Source organism: Ascidiella aspersa, chromosome 6 (assembly GCF_963924565.1).
Source record: "Ascidiella aspersa chromosome 6, kaAscAspe10.2, whole genome shotgun sequence".
NCBI lineage: Eukaryota > Metazoa > Chordata > Ascidiacea > Phlebobranchia > Ascidiidae > Ascidiella > Ascidiella aspersa.
This window is the reverse complement of record NC_139452.1, coordinates 14,173,389-14,189,980: the sequence shown is the minus strand read 5'-3', so window position 1 is coordinate 14,189,980 and position 16,592 is coordinate 14,173,389. Positions and strand designations below refer to the sequence as shown.

At 36.1% G+C, this 16,592-nt stretch overlaps 2 protein-coding genes across 2 annotated transcripts; both read right to left on the bottom strand.

Moving 5' to 3' along the window:
* Positions 1-491: 491 nt before the first annotated feature.
* LOC146140030 (pyrethroid hydrolase Ces2e-like) lies at positions 492-3,979 on the bottom strand. The gene is made up of 9 exons (XM_083392596.1): positions 3,825-3,979; positions 3,177-3,369; positions 2,875-3,071; positions 2,578-2,741; positions 2,326-2,465; positions 1,853-2,080; positions 1,445-1,601; positions 929-1,178; positions 492-657 (listed from the first exon to the last, which is right to left on the bottom strand). The coding sequence occupies exons 1-9, from the start codon at positions 3,977-3,979 to the stop codon at positions 492-494; spliced, it is 1,650 nt and encodes a 549-aa protein (XP_083248722.1).
* A 1,967-nt stretch (positions 3,980-5,946) lies between these two features.
* LOC146140029 (fatty acyl-CoA hydrolase precursor, medium chain-like) lies at positions 5,947-12,834 on the bottom strand. The gene is made up of 9 exons (XM_083392595.1): positions 12,680-12,834; positions 12,183-12,378; positions 11,464-11,660; positions 10,371-10,534; positions 9,943-10,082; positions 8,655-8,882; positions 8,003-8,159; positions 7,070-7,319; positions 5,947-6,490 (listed from the first exon to the last, which is right to left on the bottom strand). Exons 1-9 carry the CDS (start codon positions 12,832-12,834, stop codon positions 6,283-6,285), a joined length of 1,695 nt encoding a protein of 564 aa, XP_083248721.1. The 3' UTR covers positions 5,947-6,282.
* Between the last annotated feature and the right edge of the window lie 3,758 nt (positions 12,835-16,592).

Here is a 16,592-nt window from a genome sequence, read left to right as displayed (position 1 = left end):
ACACACATACACACACACACACACACATTTAACCCTTGGTAAAACAAGGTTGCGCACCCCTGGAGTAAGGCCATTGCAAACAAAACATATATTGAATCGGTAGTGACATTACACAAACAGCTTTATGACACTTTTTGTAAAAAAAACGAAGCGATTATTTTTGACGAAAACCCTTTTACCCAAAAGTATGGTTAAAGCCTAAACAATGCACATACAAGTTATTTAATTTGTAAAATAACACCTGATTTAATAAAATCAAAAAGTTACAAAGCAAATTACCGTCGTGCAGGATAGTTTAGTGACAACGACAATAGAAATACACCAGGTTAGGTTATACACAACTGTTTAACACTATTTTCAACTAGACAAAAATCACACAACCATGTTGTTAAAATGGGCATATTATCATCACAAACATTGTTAGACAAAAAAGCGAAGTATATAACAATTATTTTTTTTTGTATATTTTAACATATATTTGACAGATGTGTTTACGTCATCATAAGAATTGCAGGAACAGTCTCAAGCCAGAGTTTGCAACGACTCGGTAAAAGGTCGCTACCTTCTTCGTAAGGCAGCTTCATGACCAGGTGACGTTTCTTCTCGCAGTTGTACTGAGGCCATTCCAAAACGTTACTATCACCGCTATTCGGGTTTCTGCAGTAACGGATTAGCTATATTTTCGTATGTAAGCTATGTTATGCGCGGTCGATGGCCGGCTATTATCGCAGACAAAACATTATCAATTTCCTTACTAAACCGTCGTTTTAAACACAGAATTTAGCTTAACAAAAAAATGAAAAATATATATTTGTCATAAGTTGAGCTGTGTCAAAGCGATTACAAAAGTTTAATTTACTCACTTTGTGCATATTTATAAGCATTTTATCTAGATTCGACAATGCATAAACCACTAATTGCAACTTACCCAGACTTAGCGAAGCTACACAAGCTATTCATCCACAGCTTGCTCAACTGCCTTTCGTCATCGCTAAACTTAAATCCAGCATGAGAAAAATCGAAAGTAACAAAGGGATGGCCAAAAGTGAAATGTATATCATCAGAGTGGTCAGCTTCGCAAAAGGCTGGTTTCATTTTGACTTTGCCCGAGTATTCTTTGTCATGGTGCATCTTAAGTTGTTGGGTCATGTAGTAGAAATACGTAGGAAGACCAGCAGCTGATAAAACAAGATAGTGTGGTGTTTGATGTAATATTGCTTTTGTGTAATTTTGTTAAGTAACACAGCGCAATCAAGGTAAACGCGGCAGCGCATGCTACATTGCTACAAGTCTGAAGGACATTTAATTGACCGATGAAACCGTTAAAAGTTTTTCATTCTTTAATTAGCCTTAGTAACGGTTTTGTTACAATTGTGGCTAAACAAAAAAATAAAATAGCACAAACGTGCTTTAAATCGACATATGTGTTCACAATTATCCTCACCAGAATGAGCCATTGCTTGAACAGCCGATGGACCGACAAACCAACTGTCGTTCAATATACTTCCGGCAATTTTGCTCCATTTGAATTGATCTTCGTCTTCGTACTCTTTTTCGACTGTTTTTAAAATTGCCTCAACGACTGCTTCCACCTTTGCTGGCTAACATTTAAAACTAAAAGTATTAATTCAAGCTTTGAGCCGGATTAAAACAACCAATTATTTAGCATCTGCCATCTATTTTATTAAAATGTATTGCAAGTATAGTGAGTGTGGTACATTTTGAACATATGCTTATCACAATACAAAAAATATCTATTCAAAATATATTACATAAGTTTCCTATGTTAGAACGTTTTTTTATAAGAGTCTTATTCTGATCACACTGAGCAATTTAAAAGCTGTCATAATACCGGAATGGCCATGGCAAGGCTGGCCTTAATCACATTGAGGCATGTTTGCTTGTCCATGCCCTCAGAAAAATTTGGAGGCATTTGCAAAGCGAGAACCCCAAATCCTTCTGTATTGTTTATTCCAACTATGTATGGAACAGGGGCGAAGTTTCCCTCTTTCAGTAACTCGTTAGTATGCTTTGGAAGAACAGTGCCGTCCACAGTAGCAACGAACATGGTTGTGTAATACTGTAAGGCAGTGAAATAATTGATTGTTTTTGTTTCTTACCAAATATCTTGAGACAATAAAGAAATGTTTCTTTGAGCAATGTAAGCTTTACTTGCAACCAATATGTTATAAACGTTGTAAATTTGAACAAATTATGTTTTTTTAAGTGTTGGAATATTTCTTAAATATGCGTCCGATTAAATTAATTCAATTTTTTAAGAAGGAAAATCAAGAATCAAATGGTGACTCTAATGAAACAACTCACATTAGCTGAAATCGTGTCAATAATTATTTTGGCATCTATATCCCTTAGTTGATTTAATATTTCTTCGGGTTCCGTTGCTGTAATTTTTAGTTTGTCGTGAAGAACTTTTCGCTGCATTGAGAAGTCTGAGCTTATCATGGCTGCAAACGATTATGTGACATAATAGGGTAGGTTATTAAAAACAACAGCAGTGGTGTAATGTAATAATAATTTTGAATTAGAAGTGCAGAAGTGCACATTTGTTTAATTTACATGGTACTGTTGCACTTCCACTTTGGCTAATGGCGCGATGAAACAGACCACGTGATTCGGGCGACATGACGTGATAGCTAACAGATATCGCCCCTGAACTTTCTCCAAATATGGTGACGTTGTCTGGGTTTCCACCGAAGTTAAGAATGTTTTCGTTCACCCATCTACACAAAATACAAAAAATCGAATTAAAAAAAGTAATTTATCAATACTTTTTGCCTAAAGTTTACCCTTCAAAAAAATATTGTGTTGCTTGTTTGTATAATTGTTTAATAATATTGTCGACAACCTACTAACTTCATTGCCATGATTTGATCCCGCAGTCCCATGTTGCCTTTGCAGCTTGTTTCTTGACCGAGGCTGTAGAATCCAAACACGTTAACCCGATATTGCGGTACAACGAGAACGACGTCGTTTAGACCACAGAGTGCCTGACCGTTGTAGCCTATAGCGCTTCCTGTGTTAAAAGCTCCGCCGAATATCCAAAATAATACCTATCAAACAAAATCGTAAAAATCGTGCAAAGCTATCAATAGTTTACTACAAGAAATGTATCATAAAGTGCTGTATTACTCTGGTGGCAAATTGCCAAGTCATACCGGTAGATTCGCTGCCTTGTTCGGGTTGTTTGTGTAAACGTTCAGGTAGAGACAATCCTCACTCATCCTTTCCAAATCATCACTTGGCAACAAGGGTAAGGGAAAGTGTGCCAACAGTTGAGCAGCAGCGTTGGTTGCCATAGGTAAAGGTGGATTTTTACTGGCGTCGAGAACACCCTGCCATGGTTCTGCCCTAAATAGGTAGAATTTGATCATGCTTAAACGACCCAAAGGAGCATTAAAAAAAAACGTGTGCTAAAAATTTGTAACGATAACGTAATAGAAATCTCTATATTGATGGAGGTTAAAAAATTGTAATTGTATAGTTTGGCAGTTCTTACCTTCATTACCGGCTATAACAGTTACAATTTAAAGGGCATATTTAAATAAAATTGTACATAAATATGTAAAGATAAAAAGCAACATTGGTATACGGATTGCAGTCTGCGAAATAATGAACAAATAGTTTGACAGGTAACATGACATAACATAAATACTTTTAAAAGAAAAATAAATACAAAACAGGACAGGTTTAGGGGTCGAGTATTAACATAAAACTAATAATCAATGCAACATAAAAGTCAACTGAGCTTTGTCAAATCACAAAATTGTAAAATCAAGACATTCTGTTTTACGTGAAAATCTTACTTTTCTGGAGCCATGAATCTCAGTTTTCCCAGCGGTGGTTTTGCAAAGGGAATTCCCAAATACGCAAACACCTGTTTGGCATCCTCATGGTTTGCCTTGGGTAAGACCAAACCTTTTACTTGTCCCAAATTAGTTGCTACAATCGGACTTTCCATGACAATTGTATGATCTTTGCTATATACTCAGTTCCTTAATTTTCATGTTACAACCTTAATATATTACCAGTACAGAAATAGAGATAAAGAAACAATGTTATAAATTAAACAAGATGATATTAAGTGTTGTTTACTCCAAAATACTTTTTTTATAGGAATGCCCTAGATCAGTGCTTCTCAACCGTCCCTTTCTTGGCCCATTTTCGTTGCACAAAAATGATATGACTCAATAATTTTGTATTAACGAAAAAACTATAAAATAGGTTAAAAACAAAAAACATCAATATATTTCAAAACAGATTATTTATTTAAAAGTGCATTAATGAGATACTTGAACAAATAAATATATACTGCTGAACAATAAATTTACATTTCATTTACATTCCTTCTAACTCCTCCTCAAGTTCTAACCCCTCCTCAATAGTGACACAAATGAATCTAAATCTAACTTTTTCAAATTAGCCTGTAGCCCACCTCAAATGTTCTTGTGTCCCACCAGTGAGCCATAGCCAACTGGTTGAGAACCGCTGGTCTAAACGTTATTAACGACTTCTTTAAACCACTGTTTGAAAATCGTTACAGTTCCGAAAAAGTAAACTTTTTCGCGTGACCATTAAACTTCTCTTTCGTACACCTGGTGGTGAGCGTACCACAGTTTGCGAACCCCTGGCCTAGATTGTAGAATGCACTAGTATAAATTTTCACTAGTTCAGAGGTAGATTAAACAATTTAAAAATAAATTATACGGTACTGAATCCGACAAGAGTGAAAAGTCTGTTAGGTTTTCTGGGACGTACCGTTGTAATAATTCTACATCTTGGTGTTCCAAATATAACTTGTTTAGCAAGCATTCTTACTACAAGCTAACTATATCCTACTAATGCTGGCTTTATTCTCTAGCGATATTCACCGCCAATATTGCCTTCAGAATTAAGGTGTGCACACAAAAATAGAACCATTACACAACATAAATTACCTCACAGTTAATGTGAAACGGCAAGGTTTTGATAAAAAAAAACCTACACCTTGTAATCATTATAATGCATTGCTACAAGGAAGGTTTTCTGTTGACTTTGGCGAGTCTGGCCTCAGGCATCAAATAACATGACTCGTGAATAAAACTTGAGATTTGCGCTTGTTATCAAATTAATGACAGTTACGTAAGGTCAGCAAAAAAACATTCAAACGATTTTAATACGGCGAAAATAAAACAGTCAAACAAAAATCTTGTCAAAACCATAGCAAAAATAATCTTCAACCACGAAACATTCAATTCCCAAGTTGTCTAAAGTCAATAGGTTTAATCGAAGAACCGTAAAGGAAAAGTTTTAAAATACAGCTCTGATTTTGTCGTGCTCTTTTGAGATTATTTTATTGATATTATTAATTTTACTTCAGCTGGCGGTAATGCATATCGGCTAATGCTTAAACTTAAAGGACCATTGCTTCAATATGACGATGACACAATACTACGTTATTGTCTTTACCTAGAGAATGATTATTTTAAAGTTAAGGTTTGGCATGTTTCTGTCAGACTATAACCACTTCAAAAAAAAACAGATACAATCCTATAGGGTCACGAATACACGCCATAATTTTACCCTACAGGTCACTGACGTATGGACAACTGATTGGCGTTTACTCACCTTGGTCTAGAATTTCTAAGTGCTTTAAAAGTAATGGTCATGTGTAACACGCCAGAATCGTTAATTAGTTAACGTTAGCCATTCTGTGGTAATCTTTAGGGGGAAACACGAAAACAAAGCAACTATATAGACTCGCATGAAAATAAAATATTGCTCATTAACCGAAAAAGGATAAATTTATTTTGCACATTGTCAAACGGAATTTGCTTTAAATATGCATTAATCCTGTTCTCAATATTTAATACACACAAATCAACGATATAATATAACACTGTCAAATATATCTGGTTTCTTGTAATCCGATATCAGCGGTATCTTAATCGAATGGTATCTGGCAAAAATTGCTGCAATCAACAATACAACTTAAATAGTACAACATAAAAAAATAACAAACACCTTCAACGGCGCTATTGAATTGAGGCTCGGGTGATTATAATTCATAGTAAATCTTAGAAACACAACAAATTATCAAGATTAAACAGTTTAAAAGCAGGCCTAAAATCATTGGTTACACTGCTAAAATCTCTATAGTACATCCCTGGTAAAAACTGATAACTGTCGTTACTGTGAAATGGCAGATTCATATAAATTTATACAGATTTTCTGGTATATTCGAGGTTCCGGCTCGATCTTTGATTTTTATGTAAGCTAACATATTTAGCTTCGTTTACAATCAGCTTTCTTGACAGAACCGTTCAGTGGTTTGCTCATGAGGATTTTTGGTATCGTTTTGTGCCAAAGCTTGCAACGACTTGACAGAAGGCAACCACCTTCGGCATAAGGCATATTCATAATCAGATGGCGTTTTCCGACATTTTCATATTTGGGCCAAGTTATCGCTCCCTCTTTTCCACTGTTTGGGTTCCTTTAAAACAATGTACATTGGTTTTAATATTGTTAGTTGTTCGTAGATTCTTTTAACTACTAAACACTGCAGATATTGAGAAACTTACGAATGCTAAAGAAGAAGTAATTATACAAGGGGTTCTTAAACTTTTTTTTTACCGCGGACCCCTAATTTATTTTTTTGCTTCGCTTGACCACGGTAGGCAAGAAAACTAAAAAAATGTACGACATAAATTACCGTCACAATGCAAAAAGACGTCATAAATCTGCTAATTTTGGTCTAAAGAATGTGAAAGTGAAATAGAGTCTAAATAAAGTCGGTGCAAAACCGTTTTATTTTTTAATTAAGCTGTTTTTCTTTTCAATTAATTACGTTTCAAATATACACTAATATTTTAATTAGGCCTTCATGGAACCCCTAAAAATATAGTTCACGGACCCCCAAGAGGTCCATTGACCCCACTTTAAGAACCCCTTAATTACACTAATGAATCGAATATTCTGATAGTATGGTTGCAAAGTATTGTTTCAACGACTCGTTTAAATCAAGGTGTTTAGACAAAACGAAACACAATCCAATCGCAGGCTCGCCGCTTACCCTGTTTTTGCGAAGTGGCATAAAGCGCTCATCCAAGTTCTGCTCAGGAGGCGTTCATCATCAGAGCACGTGATACCAGGAGTCAAGAAATCGCTATTGATGAACGGAATGCCAAAAGTGAAGATCACGTCGTCGGTGTGGTCGGCCTCGCAGAAAGGCACCTTGTGCATGCCTTGTCCCGAGTAGTTTTTGTCGTGATGCATCTTAGACTGGTGGGTCATGTAGTAAACGTAGGTAGGATTTCCAGAAGCTGAATATAAGGTAATGTATATAGTAAGTTCCATCGAAACGACTGCGATTTACTACAAGTCCGCAACATCCAACGTTAATAGAAATCTGTAAACAAGTGTTTTTTAACCTGGGGTCCACAGACCACTGGGGATTCGCAAAAAGTTTTCAAGGGTCCGCAAAAACTTCTAAATATACTGTTAGTGAATTAATTAACGCTAGAAAACATGCTTAATTACAATCTTGCTAAGTGATAAAGTCACAATGTAACATTTGTCACATTAAAATAAACGTATCATGAAGTAATTTGCTGTTGTCTGTTACTTTACTCAACATAAGTTGCACTTAAAGGCAGATATACCTAATTATTAAAAAGAACTAAACGCAGATAAGGGGTCCGCGACTACTTGAAAGCATATAAAAGGGGCCACGGGTACAAAAAGGCTGACAACCACGGCTTTAAGCACTGTGGACAGTATTGCCTTTTAGCATTGTTCCTCTTACTTGGTAATACCTGTCTATTGACATGCGTGTGACTTCAGTCAGGTTGACCAGCATACAATATTTTTGACAAAAACAAAGGTTTAAATGGTCTAAAGCAAACCCTTATGTCAGCATTCAAATCAGATATGCGCCTGAGAAAGCACCTACTTTTTCGCGTAACCTAAATTATACGCAAAGAAGCGAAACATAATTTGAACCTACCGGCGTGTGCAGTTGCCTGAGAAATTGCTGGGGCGAGGAAGTTCGAATCCCGGTTAACATCCGCCACAAGCTTGCTCCAGAAGTACTTGTCTTTCACGTCCGAGTCGGCACTGCACGTTTCAACGATCGCATCAACCACCGCATCGATTTTCGAAGCCTGTTAACGGGAATATCAAACCATCTTTTGCATTTACTTTGCACGTAAGAAAAATGAAACCCATTTGCGTTTGTTTATAAGTACCAATTTGTATGTCGAAATACCAACGACGAATAGTCTGGTCAAGTGGTCATCTGGTTACGCTTTCGAAAATGAGCTACACGATTTGGCCTAACTTGTGTGTTGGAAATGCCCTTGACATGTCTTTTAAAGTCATGCGTGTAGTCTCGGTGTGGCATGTACGTTTATGTTAAAGGTAATTCGTAAGATTTTGGAGCTTAAACTTCTCCGTAACGTGTTTCGAAAATTGACGTAACTTATAAGGGTTGCAATGCATAAACATACAATGTAACCCAATATATTCCAATAAAAATCGTTTCACAAGCAAACTCTTTTACATAAACTCGAGCGAACAATGTGGAGTCAAGCTCAAACAAGTTACTGATTAATCAAAACAATTGTAGTATCTCAGTAAATAAATTAAATGTTAAATACCGGTAGTGCCATGGCCAGAATGGCTTTGAGCACCGCCAGCGCAGTTTCCTTGTCGTATCCTTCAGCAAACGTGTGTGGACATTGAAAACCGAGCAGGCCGCTGCCTTCGCTGTTGTTCAACCCAATAATGTACGGCACTTTGGCAAATTTGGCCTCGGCTAACATCTGGTGAGGGTGCTTAGGGATCATGTGGCCATCGATGGTGGGCACGAACATGGCAATTTTTGGCTGTAGACAATGGGCTTGGTTTTTAGAACTTTGTACAAACGCAAAATAGCGAAATGTATATATGCGTGAAGATATATAGATTCTATTTAAACCGAAGACTGATGATAGCAATATGGTTGTACATAACAAATTTCTCTTTCACAGTCAATAAATGGACAGAATTTAATGTTATGCCAGATCTTTTTAAAGTATTTTGCTGTCTTTGAAGAAACATTTAGTTCGAGAATGTTGTTAGAGAGAAATTATGATGTTAGCTGGAAACGCGCTGATTAATTGTAATGATATCGGTCGTGCGCCTATATATTAAGCCAAATATGGTAAAAACATTTATTTGAGTAGGCTAATACATTAAAAAAATTATGTTATGAACTGCGAAACTTTGGTAGCTGCCAGCTGGCAACAAATTATTTGCCAGCCGGTCCCGATGTCATTAGGAAAACTATAGTATAAAAGGCATATATTGGATTATAAGATACACGCTGATTGTTACGGCCTATCAATAGCGTCGTGGTTGTGAACTACTTGCTGCAAGGGTTAAAAGGTCACTTTCAACAATGACATATTGACTCTCTGTGCAATATCACCGTTATACTCGTACGTTTTAGCTCATAACGTGCGAGCATGCAGCGTTTGCCATGACTTGCTATCAGTAAACTTTATTTGAACCATGCAAAATCAATATACCGAAAAACTTACCAACAAATAAAAAAAAGATTAACGGCATATTTGGGATCAACAAGATCTTAAGGTTAGCTTTAGCGTTCAGGCCGATTTACGTATTGTGTAAGACTAAATATAGCAGTTGACAGTCATATTCACCGAATGACAAGTATAAAAAATGGTATGACACTGTATATTTTTCTACATGACCGCTGCATGATAATGCAATGCAAGGACATCGCTGCAAAATGATGAATGTTTTGCCAAGTCATACTTGTCGTTCCGTCACGTACAAATTATTGCAAGCACGACATAATCTATATTATATTACTACTTCAAATGTTTAAACAACTATCGTAACTGCACACTGTGCTAAAGCTTTACAATGAAAACCACTTACATTGACCGAAATGACGTCAATGATTTTACTTGCGTCAACCTTTTTCAGTTGCTTGACGATATCATCTGGTTCGGTGGCAGTTATGTCTAATCCTTCCAGCAGCATTTTATTGAGCGATGTAGAGTCGACGGAAAACATAGCTTCAAAAACATTTTGTGACGTTTAGCAGTAGCTAACACTTTTTCATACAGCAGTTTAACAAAATTATGTTTTAAAGCAGAACACACTTGAGAAATCAGGCACGTGTCAATAAAAAAAAAAAAAATTGTGAAGCAGAAACTCGTCAGCGAACATTTCGACAAAATAGGCTTTAAAGTATAAACGAAACGTTGGGACCCCCAACAGCGTCACCCAGTGACAAAATCCGCTATGGCGTGTGTAATTCCACGGCTGTGAGTCGCGTAGTATCGGTTGTTGCTAGTACTTACTTGGGCACGTCGAAGCCCCGCTGTGGCTGATTGCACGATGAAAGAGGCCCCGCGAAAGTGGTGACGTCACGTGCAAGGCAACGGACATTGCCCCCGCGCTCTCGCCCGCCAAAGTCACGTTGTTCGGGTTTCCACCGAAGTTTCGAATGTTGTCCCTGATCCAGCTGCGCAGTAAAACAGTTTTTACCCTTGGCCAGCTGCTGCTTTGTTGATGTTAATTATTGAAACATGTAAAAGCGATTTTGCTATTTAACCCTATAGAAAATAATATAATTAACTTTTCATTCGGAAACAACACATACTTTAACTTAGTTAACAGGTTATTTATGTAGCCCGAAAAAACCTGGGTTGGCACTTGGCACATTTTGATTTTGGTATAGTTTTTTAATTAACAGCAGCCTACCTTTTTATTTATTATGTGGCCCATAATTTTGAAACGCATGGAAAGCTTGACATCATATATCGAAACTATTTTAAACAACCCATCTTAACATTTTGCTGGTTTAAAACTATAAAAAAAAACTATAAAACTATAAACTAAAAGAAGCTATAAGAAAAATGGTAGCTTCTTATAAAAGGTTATAACTCGTAGCATTTTGACTAGACCAGTTGCCTCGTACTTATTTTTTTATAGTACGCCGTGTTAGTTGGTTAATAAAAAGTAACATATTTAAATTTAACTGCACTACATTACGCCGGTGGCCCCATAAAAAAATGTATAGATTACAAAAGTAGTTCCTCAGATGGGGACGCCCCGCTTCATCTTAAACAGCCACCAGCACTTTAAATTGATAGATAGTAAAAAACATGTTTATGTAATTTAAAGATTTTTGAAGAATAATTTAAAGGTAGCAATTGTTTTACATTCTATGGTGATGATGTTAAACCACATATACTTATTATTTACAGCATTTATAGTTGGTATAAATGCTAATTTAATGAATTTTTATTTTTGTCAGGGCCAAATATTCTAAATTCATGGCATTGTTTTAAGCATATTTCTCATGTTTATTATTTCTAAGTACTAGTATTAGTTAGTTTTGCATCATAGGAGTCCAGTACTCATTGTTAAACAGTAAAAAGTGGGACATACTGGAGGGCCAAAACCTGGTCGAGCAGTCCCATGTTTCCCTTGTGACATGTCTTTATTCCGGCGCTGAAGAAACCGAAAACGTTGACTCGGTATTGGAGCGCTACAAGAACGACGTCGTTGAGACCGCAGAGAGCCTGACCTACCGTGCCAATTGAAGACCCGAAGCTAAATCCGCCGCCGTGTATCCAAACTATGACCTGTCATTGAAAACAAAGAAAAACACCACACATTATATCAGTGGTTTCCCAAAGTGTCCAATTTTTTAGAATCTAGAACAAAGGTGAAAAGGTTTCTCGCAACCTATAAAAGATTTATTGAATCTGGTGTTGAAACTTTAAGCATACGTTTTTTTCGAAAATTTACGAAAATACGTTTTATTGTTGCGCTATGAATACTAAACCTAACAAATTAGGGTCAATTTGAAAAAATACCCCAGGTAAAAATTCAAATAAGATATTAAATCCATTGTTAGTAACTAATAGCCATCCAATAAAGATATTCGCCTATATCCTAGCACGGTGTTGGTAAAACGAACGTAAAATATATATAATACTATATTTTTTCACATTATGTTTTATTACTAATATTTTTTATTTTGTCAGATTATTTTGCCCGTTTTTTGTCGTAAAACCTTGGTTAAATATATCTGTGGCTGTATAACTATGATAAACTCTGCCTTAAGAACTTTTTAAGCAAAAGGACAAAAACTGTTTTATTACCGGCAGGTTCGCTGTTTTATCGACATTGCTGCTATAAATGTTAAGATAGAGACAATCCTCGCTTTTATAGTCGCCTGGGTGCTCGTTCTCCATGAGAGGTAAAGGTAAGTAATTTGCTAGATTGTTTATGAAAGATCCCTGCATCGGGGCCGGAGGGAAACGAGTTGCGTCAAACATTCCCTTCCATGGTTCGGCTCTGCCAAAAAAACAACCAATATGAGACCGGTTAGAACACACGAAATCTTTTAATATTGACGTTAATATATCTTGAGCAATTTTTATATTGAAGCAATTCTTAAAACAATGCTGAACGGTCGCACAACGTACTCCGTGTACTGATTCACAGGCCGACAAAGTTTGATTGACACTAATAAAAACAACAAAACCGTATTTTTCGTAACCCGGTTTCTTCCATAAAAAACCTAAACAGTGCTGTCAACATTCACATAGAGATAAGTTATAAAACAGCAGTACAAAAACACAACCTTCCAACTTACTTCTGTGGAGGTTCAAATCGTAGTTCTCCAACGGGAGGTTTTGCAAAAGGAACTCCTAAATAGGCAAACACCTGCTTGGCTTCTTTGTGATTTGCTTTTTTCAAAGCAAGTCCCTTCATGTGACCCAATCGTGTTTTAATCACCGGACAATCCATTTACTTCCTTTTTTTATTTTAGCATACGCAAATAAACTGTTTTAATCTTTACGGTAAAAAGATATTTAAACTGTTTTTAAAGTTTATGGTTTAAAACTATATTAGTTTATTTACTGATTATCACAGTGATTTATAGATTGCAAACTTTACTTGTTCGAAACCTGTTGTTCAAGAAATGTCAGAACGTTTTTTTTCTATTGACATCTCAAACTTGAACAATTTGATGGCAACCCGCTTAAATATAAGCAAAACAAATTTCATTTCTGAAAAACTTTTTCAAACTCAACTACGTATGTCGATCTAAATACAACATATCCGGATAATTAACAACATGAAATTCGTAAGCAACATAATCGGCCCATGTCCTCTAACGCTCAGTGTTGGTTGCAACTTTATTTTTATATATACTATAAGAGCGCACAAGCATGGTATGAGCTCAATATTTCCGGGGTTGAAAATATTTACCCTGCAGTAATAACATGACTTTAGATACCGCAGGAAACACGTATATCGTTGCAAAACAGGCACCGTTTACTTGTAACTAAATAAATTGCTTTTACGAATAATTTAACTGGATGTGAGCATGGCATGAGCTCGATATTTCCGGTGATAAAAGTCTTACCTTTTAAAGGTACAACCTAATTTTAGAAATCGCGTAAAACACCTCGCGTGCCGTTACAAAAAAAGCAGTACTTGTAAATGCGAAGGTTATTAGTTGGAGGAAACTGATGCGAGCATTTTTTTTTTTTTAATCCATCGACAATTAATAAAAAAAGTAGTACTATGATATTAAAACCGGCCCAAACCATCCTTTTTAGTTTACAAAAGAAGCAAGAATCTTTAAACTCACTCGGCCTATCCCTTATAGTACAGTGGTTCTCAACCCTTTTTCTTTCGTGGCCCATTTTTGTTGTACAAAAATTCTGTGGCCCGAAAAATTTTTATGAATGGACAAACTATAAAAAGGTTTAGAACAAAATATAGCGAAGCATATAGCAATAAATTTACATTTCATTTTCATTCCTACTCAATTCCTCCCCAAGCCATTATTCCTGTAAAATTAGGTATAGTGACACAAATGAAACTAAATTCTTCAATAAATCTAGCTTTTTTAAATTGTTCTGTGACCCATCTAAAAAGTTTCCATGGCACACCAGTGAGCCATGGCCCACTTGTTAAGAACCGCTGCCTTAGTACAAAACAAGACGTATACTATGTTATTCTAAGGCATTTTAAAACTAAAACCTTACCTAAATTTTAAGCAGTAAAGCACGTTTTACAGTATACGGAGGCTGTGAACGTAATGTCCCGACCACCTCACATCTCACACTCTCTTTACTTATTTCACTGCCATAATCGCCCACTTACTTTGCTGTCTTGTTATCATTGACACTACTCAAATTCCACGTCTGGTAAGCTGCGATAAACGCTCGAAAAAAGAAAGAATCCAACTGCATGGAACAGCCAGTTTGTATTTCATGTGGCCCGATATTGAAGTAGGATATTGCCATGGACAAAACACACTTTTTCATACAGACGCAAACGGCAATATTATTAAAAATGGGGACCTAGGATTGCCGCACTGTAAAGCCAAGGCCTTGTTTAAATTACCTCTATACCTTCACTAATGTACAGCAACTATTGCTTGTTGTACGAATGGAGGTTGGAAATCAAGGCCAACGCACCACAGGACGTATTAGTCTAACAGCTATATCTTTTTTCTAGGGTCCTTAACAGTGAAGAGATTAGTTTTTTTAATTTGGTACGCAACAATGGTCAACTTACATTACAAAGGATCAAGCGCTGTAAAGTGTTAGAGAAGTGGTAAATGTGCACCGATCTGCTTCTAGCTTTTCAAACCTAAAACCGTTAAAAACAACAAGACGTACTTACTTTGTAGGTTTTTTTGTTTGATTGTGCATGGTATGCTTGACTGGCGTTCCGCCATTTGCTACCATCTTACTGCTGATTGATAGCTAACTGTTTTCCGCTCGGTACATTGCTTTTCTTGCCTTTGCCAACTCGCCAGCTGGCCACTCTACCTAGTTAAACGTTAATTGCTGTAAATATCTAAATCTACGAATTGCACGATATATCCCCTGCAACTGATTAATTATTTTGCTTGCAGGGGTTTAAGCGCTCCGCGGTAAAAGTTGGAAATGCAAACCACAGATATTTCATATGCCATTAAATTTATACATTCTTAAATAATACCTAACAAGCTTATTTAATTAAGTAAACAAATAGTAACCGTTTACTAAATGAGATGCGATAAAATTTTCACATTTTTAACCGAAAATATTGTTAGTCGCTAAGAAAAGTATTAATATATCCAATATTATTATCAATCTTGTTTTATAAAAATTAATAAACCAGTGCCCAGAAGCTATGCTTATTCCAGGTCTAGCTATCAGCTTTATAGTGTGACCTTTCTTTGAGATAAGCAAACATAGTTATAATCATGCGCATGACAGCCTAGTCTATAGTAAATATCAAGGTTACTATTACGTGTTATTTCTAAGATGCTTGCTTATTTTTATATGCGGTGTCTTCGAAAATTTCAAACAGCCTATGTAAGAGAAATGTGCCCCTTTTTGACTTGTGTGCTTCGTTTGTTTTAGTTAAAGAATGCTTTTTATTATTTTCGGTAACACTTTGTCTATCATTTATTAATCCTACAGGGTTTTTTTGACCAGACCAAGAAAAAATGCGTTTCTTACAACAAAACAATGGAACTCTAAAAAGTAAATTGTATCCTTTAGCGTCCTTTATTTTTTCCAATTTCTGTTGCGTTAATCATATCAAGCGTTCAAAATAGTTGAAATACGCGAAGAGAGGCAGTGCCAAGCTGTGCCTCTCTTCAGATCATAAAAGTGCCATACACTGCATCATTCGTGCCCTTTTCTTTCCCAATTCTCTCGGAAAACATGATGAACGATTTAGCTATGATTTGAGGCATGCCTCAATTGTGACGTCTCAGCTATGAAACATTTCTACACTGACTTCTAGCAGTGTAAAGGATTGTTTTTTATAAAATTAACTAAAATGGAGGAAAATTTACGCTTTCAATCAATCTAAAGTCAAATCTAAATAGTCATAAACAAAGGCAAATCTGTTTCCCATTTAAAAGGTTTGCATCAGACGACTGGACAAAAAAATAACACGTAAATTTCAAAGAAATTGGTAAAAAAAGAAGTGGATGTGTGACTGTCATATAGGCTCAGCCAGGGGCTACAGAGGCCATAACCCCCTAAACATTTATAAATATTGTACTCTTAATAATATTTGTTTTGTAGCATTATAAGCAGTACCACAAAAGTCGATCACATGCATGCCAGAACTTCAATTGTCATGCACTGTTACGTCATAAAGGATTTAGTTGTTATTAAATTTCGCTTATTGATGTAGTTTTACTACATTTTAGTCATTTTGTTTTTTGCTCTCTGAATGGTTTTAGAGTATTGTGCTAAAACTCAGTCAGTTGCTGCTCGAAACGGTTTGCTAGCATACTTACTTGTGTTCGATACGCAGTTCATACAATGGCAAAAGCTAAACAACAAAAGTTTAAACTTTTCGCCCAGCCCCCACCTCCCTAAATTTTTGGCTGGCTACGCTACCGGTGACTGTGCTTTACAAAAATCGCCTTTACAACTTCTCCTGTTTCTTGTTTTCATTTTTTCTAATAAACGTGAAAGCATGCCGCTATTTTTTTAATTTTAATTGGTACGATACCGTTTTTGTGATTGTTAAAGAAAAGC

What these genes read in the sequence shown, in the direction of transcription:
- LOC146140030 (XM_083392596.1), bottom strand. Translation starts at nt 3,979, where the DNA reads ATGGAAAGTCCGATTGTAGCAACTAATTTGGGACAAGTAAAAGGTTTG. An exon ending in ACAAGGCAGCGAATCTACCG is followed by an intron (nt 3,072 to 3,176) that starts GTATGACTTGGC and finishes TTTGTTTGATAG; the next exon opens with GTATTATTTTGGATATTCGG. An exon ending in GATCAAATCATGGCAATGAA is followed by an intron (nt 2,742 to 2,874) that starts GTTAGTAGGTTG and finishes TATTTTGTGTAG; the next exon opens with ATGGGTGAACGAAAACATTC.
- LOC146140029 (XM_083392595.1), bottom strand. Translation starts at nt 12,834, where the DNA reads ATGGATTGTCCGGTGATTAAAACACGATTGGGTCACATGAAGGGACTT. An exon ending in GACCAGGTTTTGGCCCTCCA is followed by an intron (nt 10,535 to 11,463) that starts GTATGTCCCACT and finishes TTTACTGCGCAG; the next exon opens with CTGGATCAGGGACAACATTC. An exon ending in TCAGGCAACTGCACACGCCG is followed by an intron (nt 7,320 to 8,002) that starts GTAGGTTCAAAT and finishes CCTTATATTCAG; the next exon opens with CTTCTGGAAATCCTACCTAC.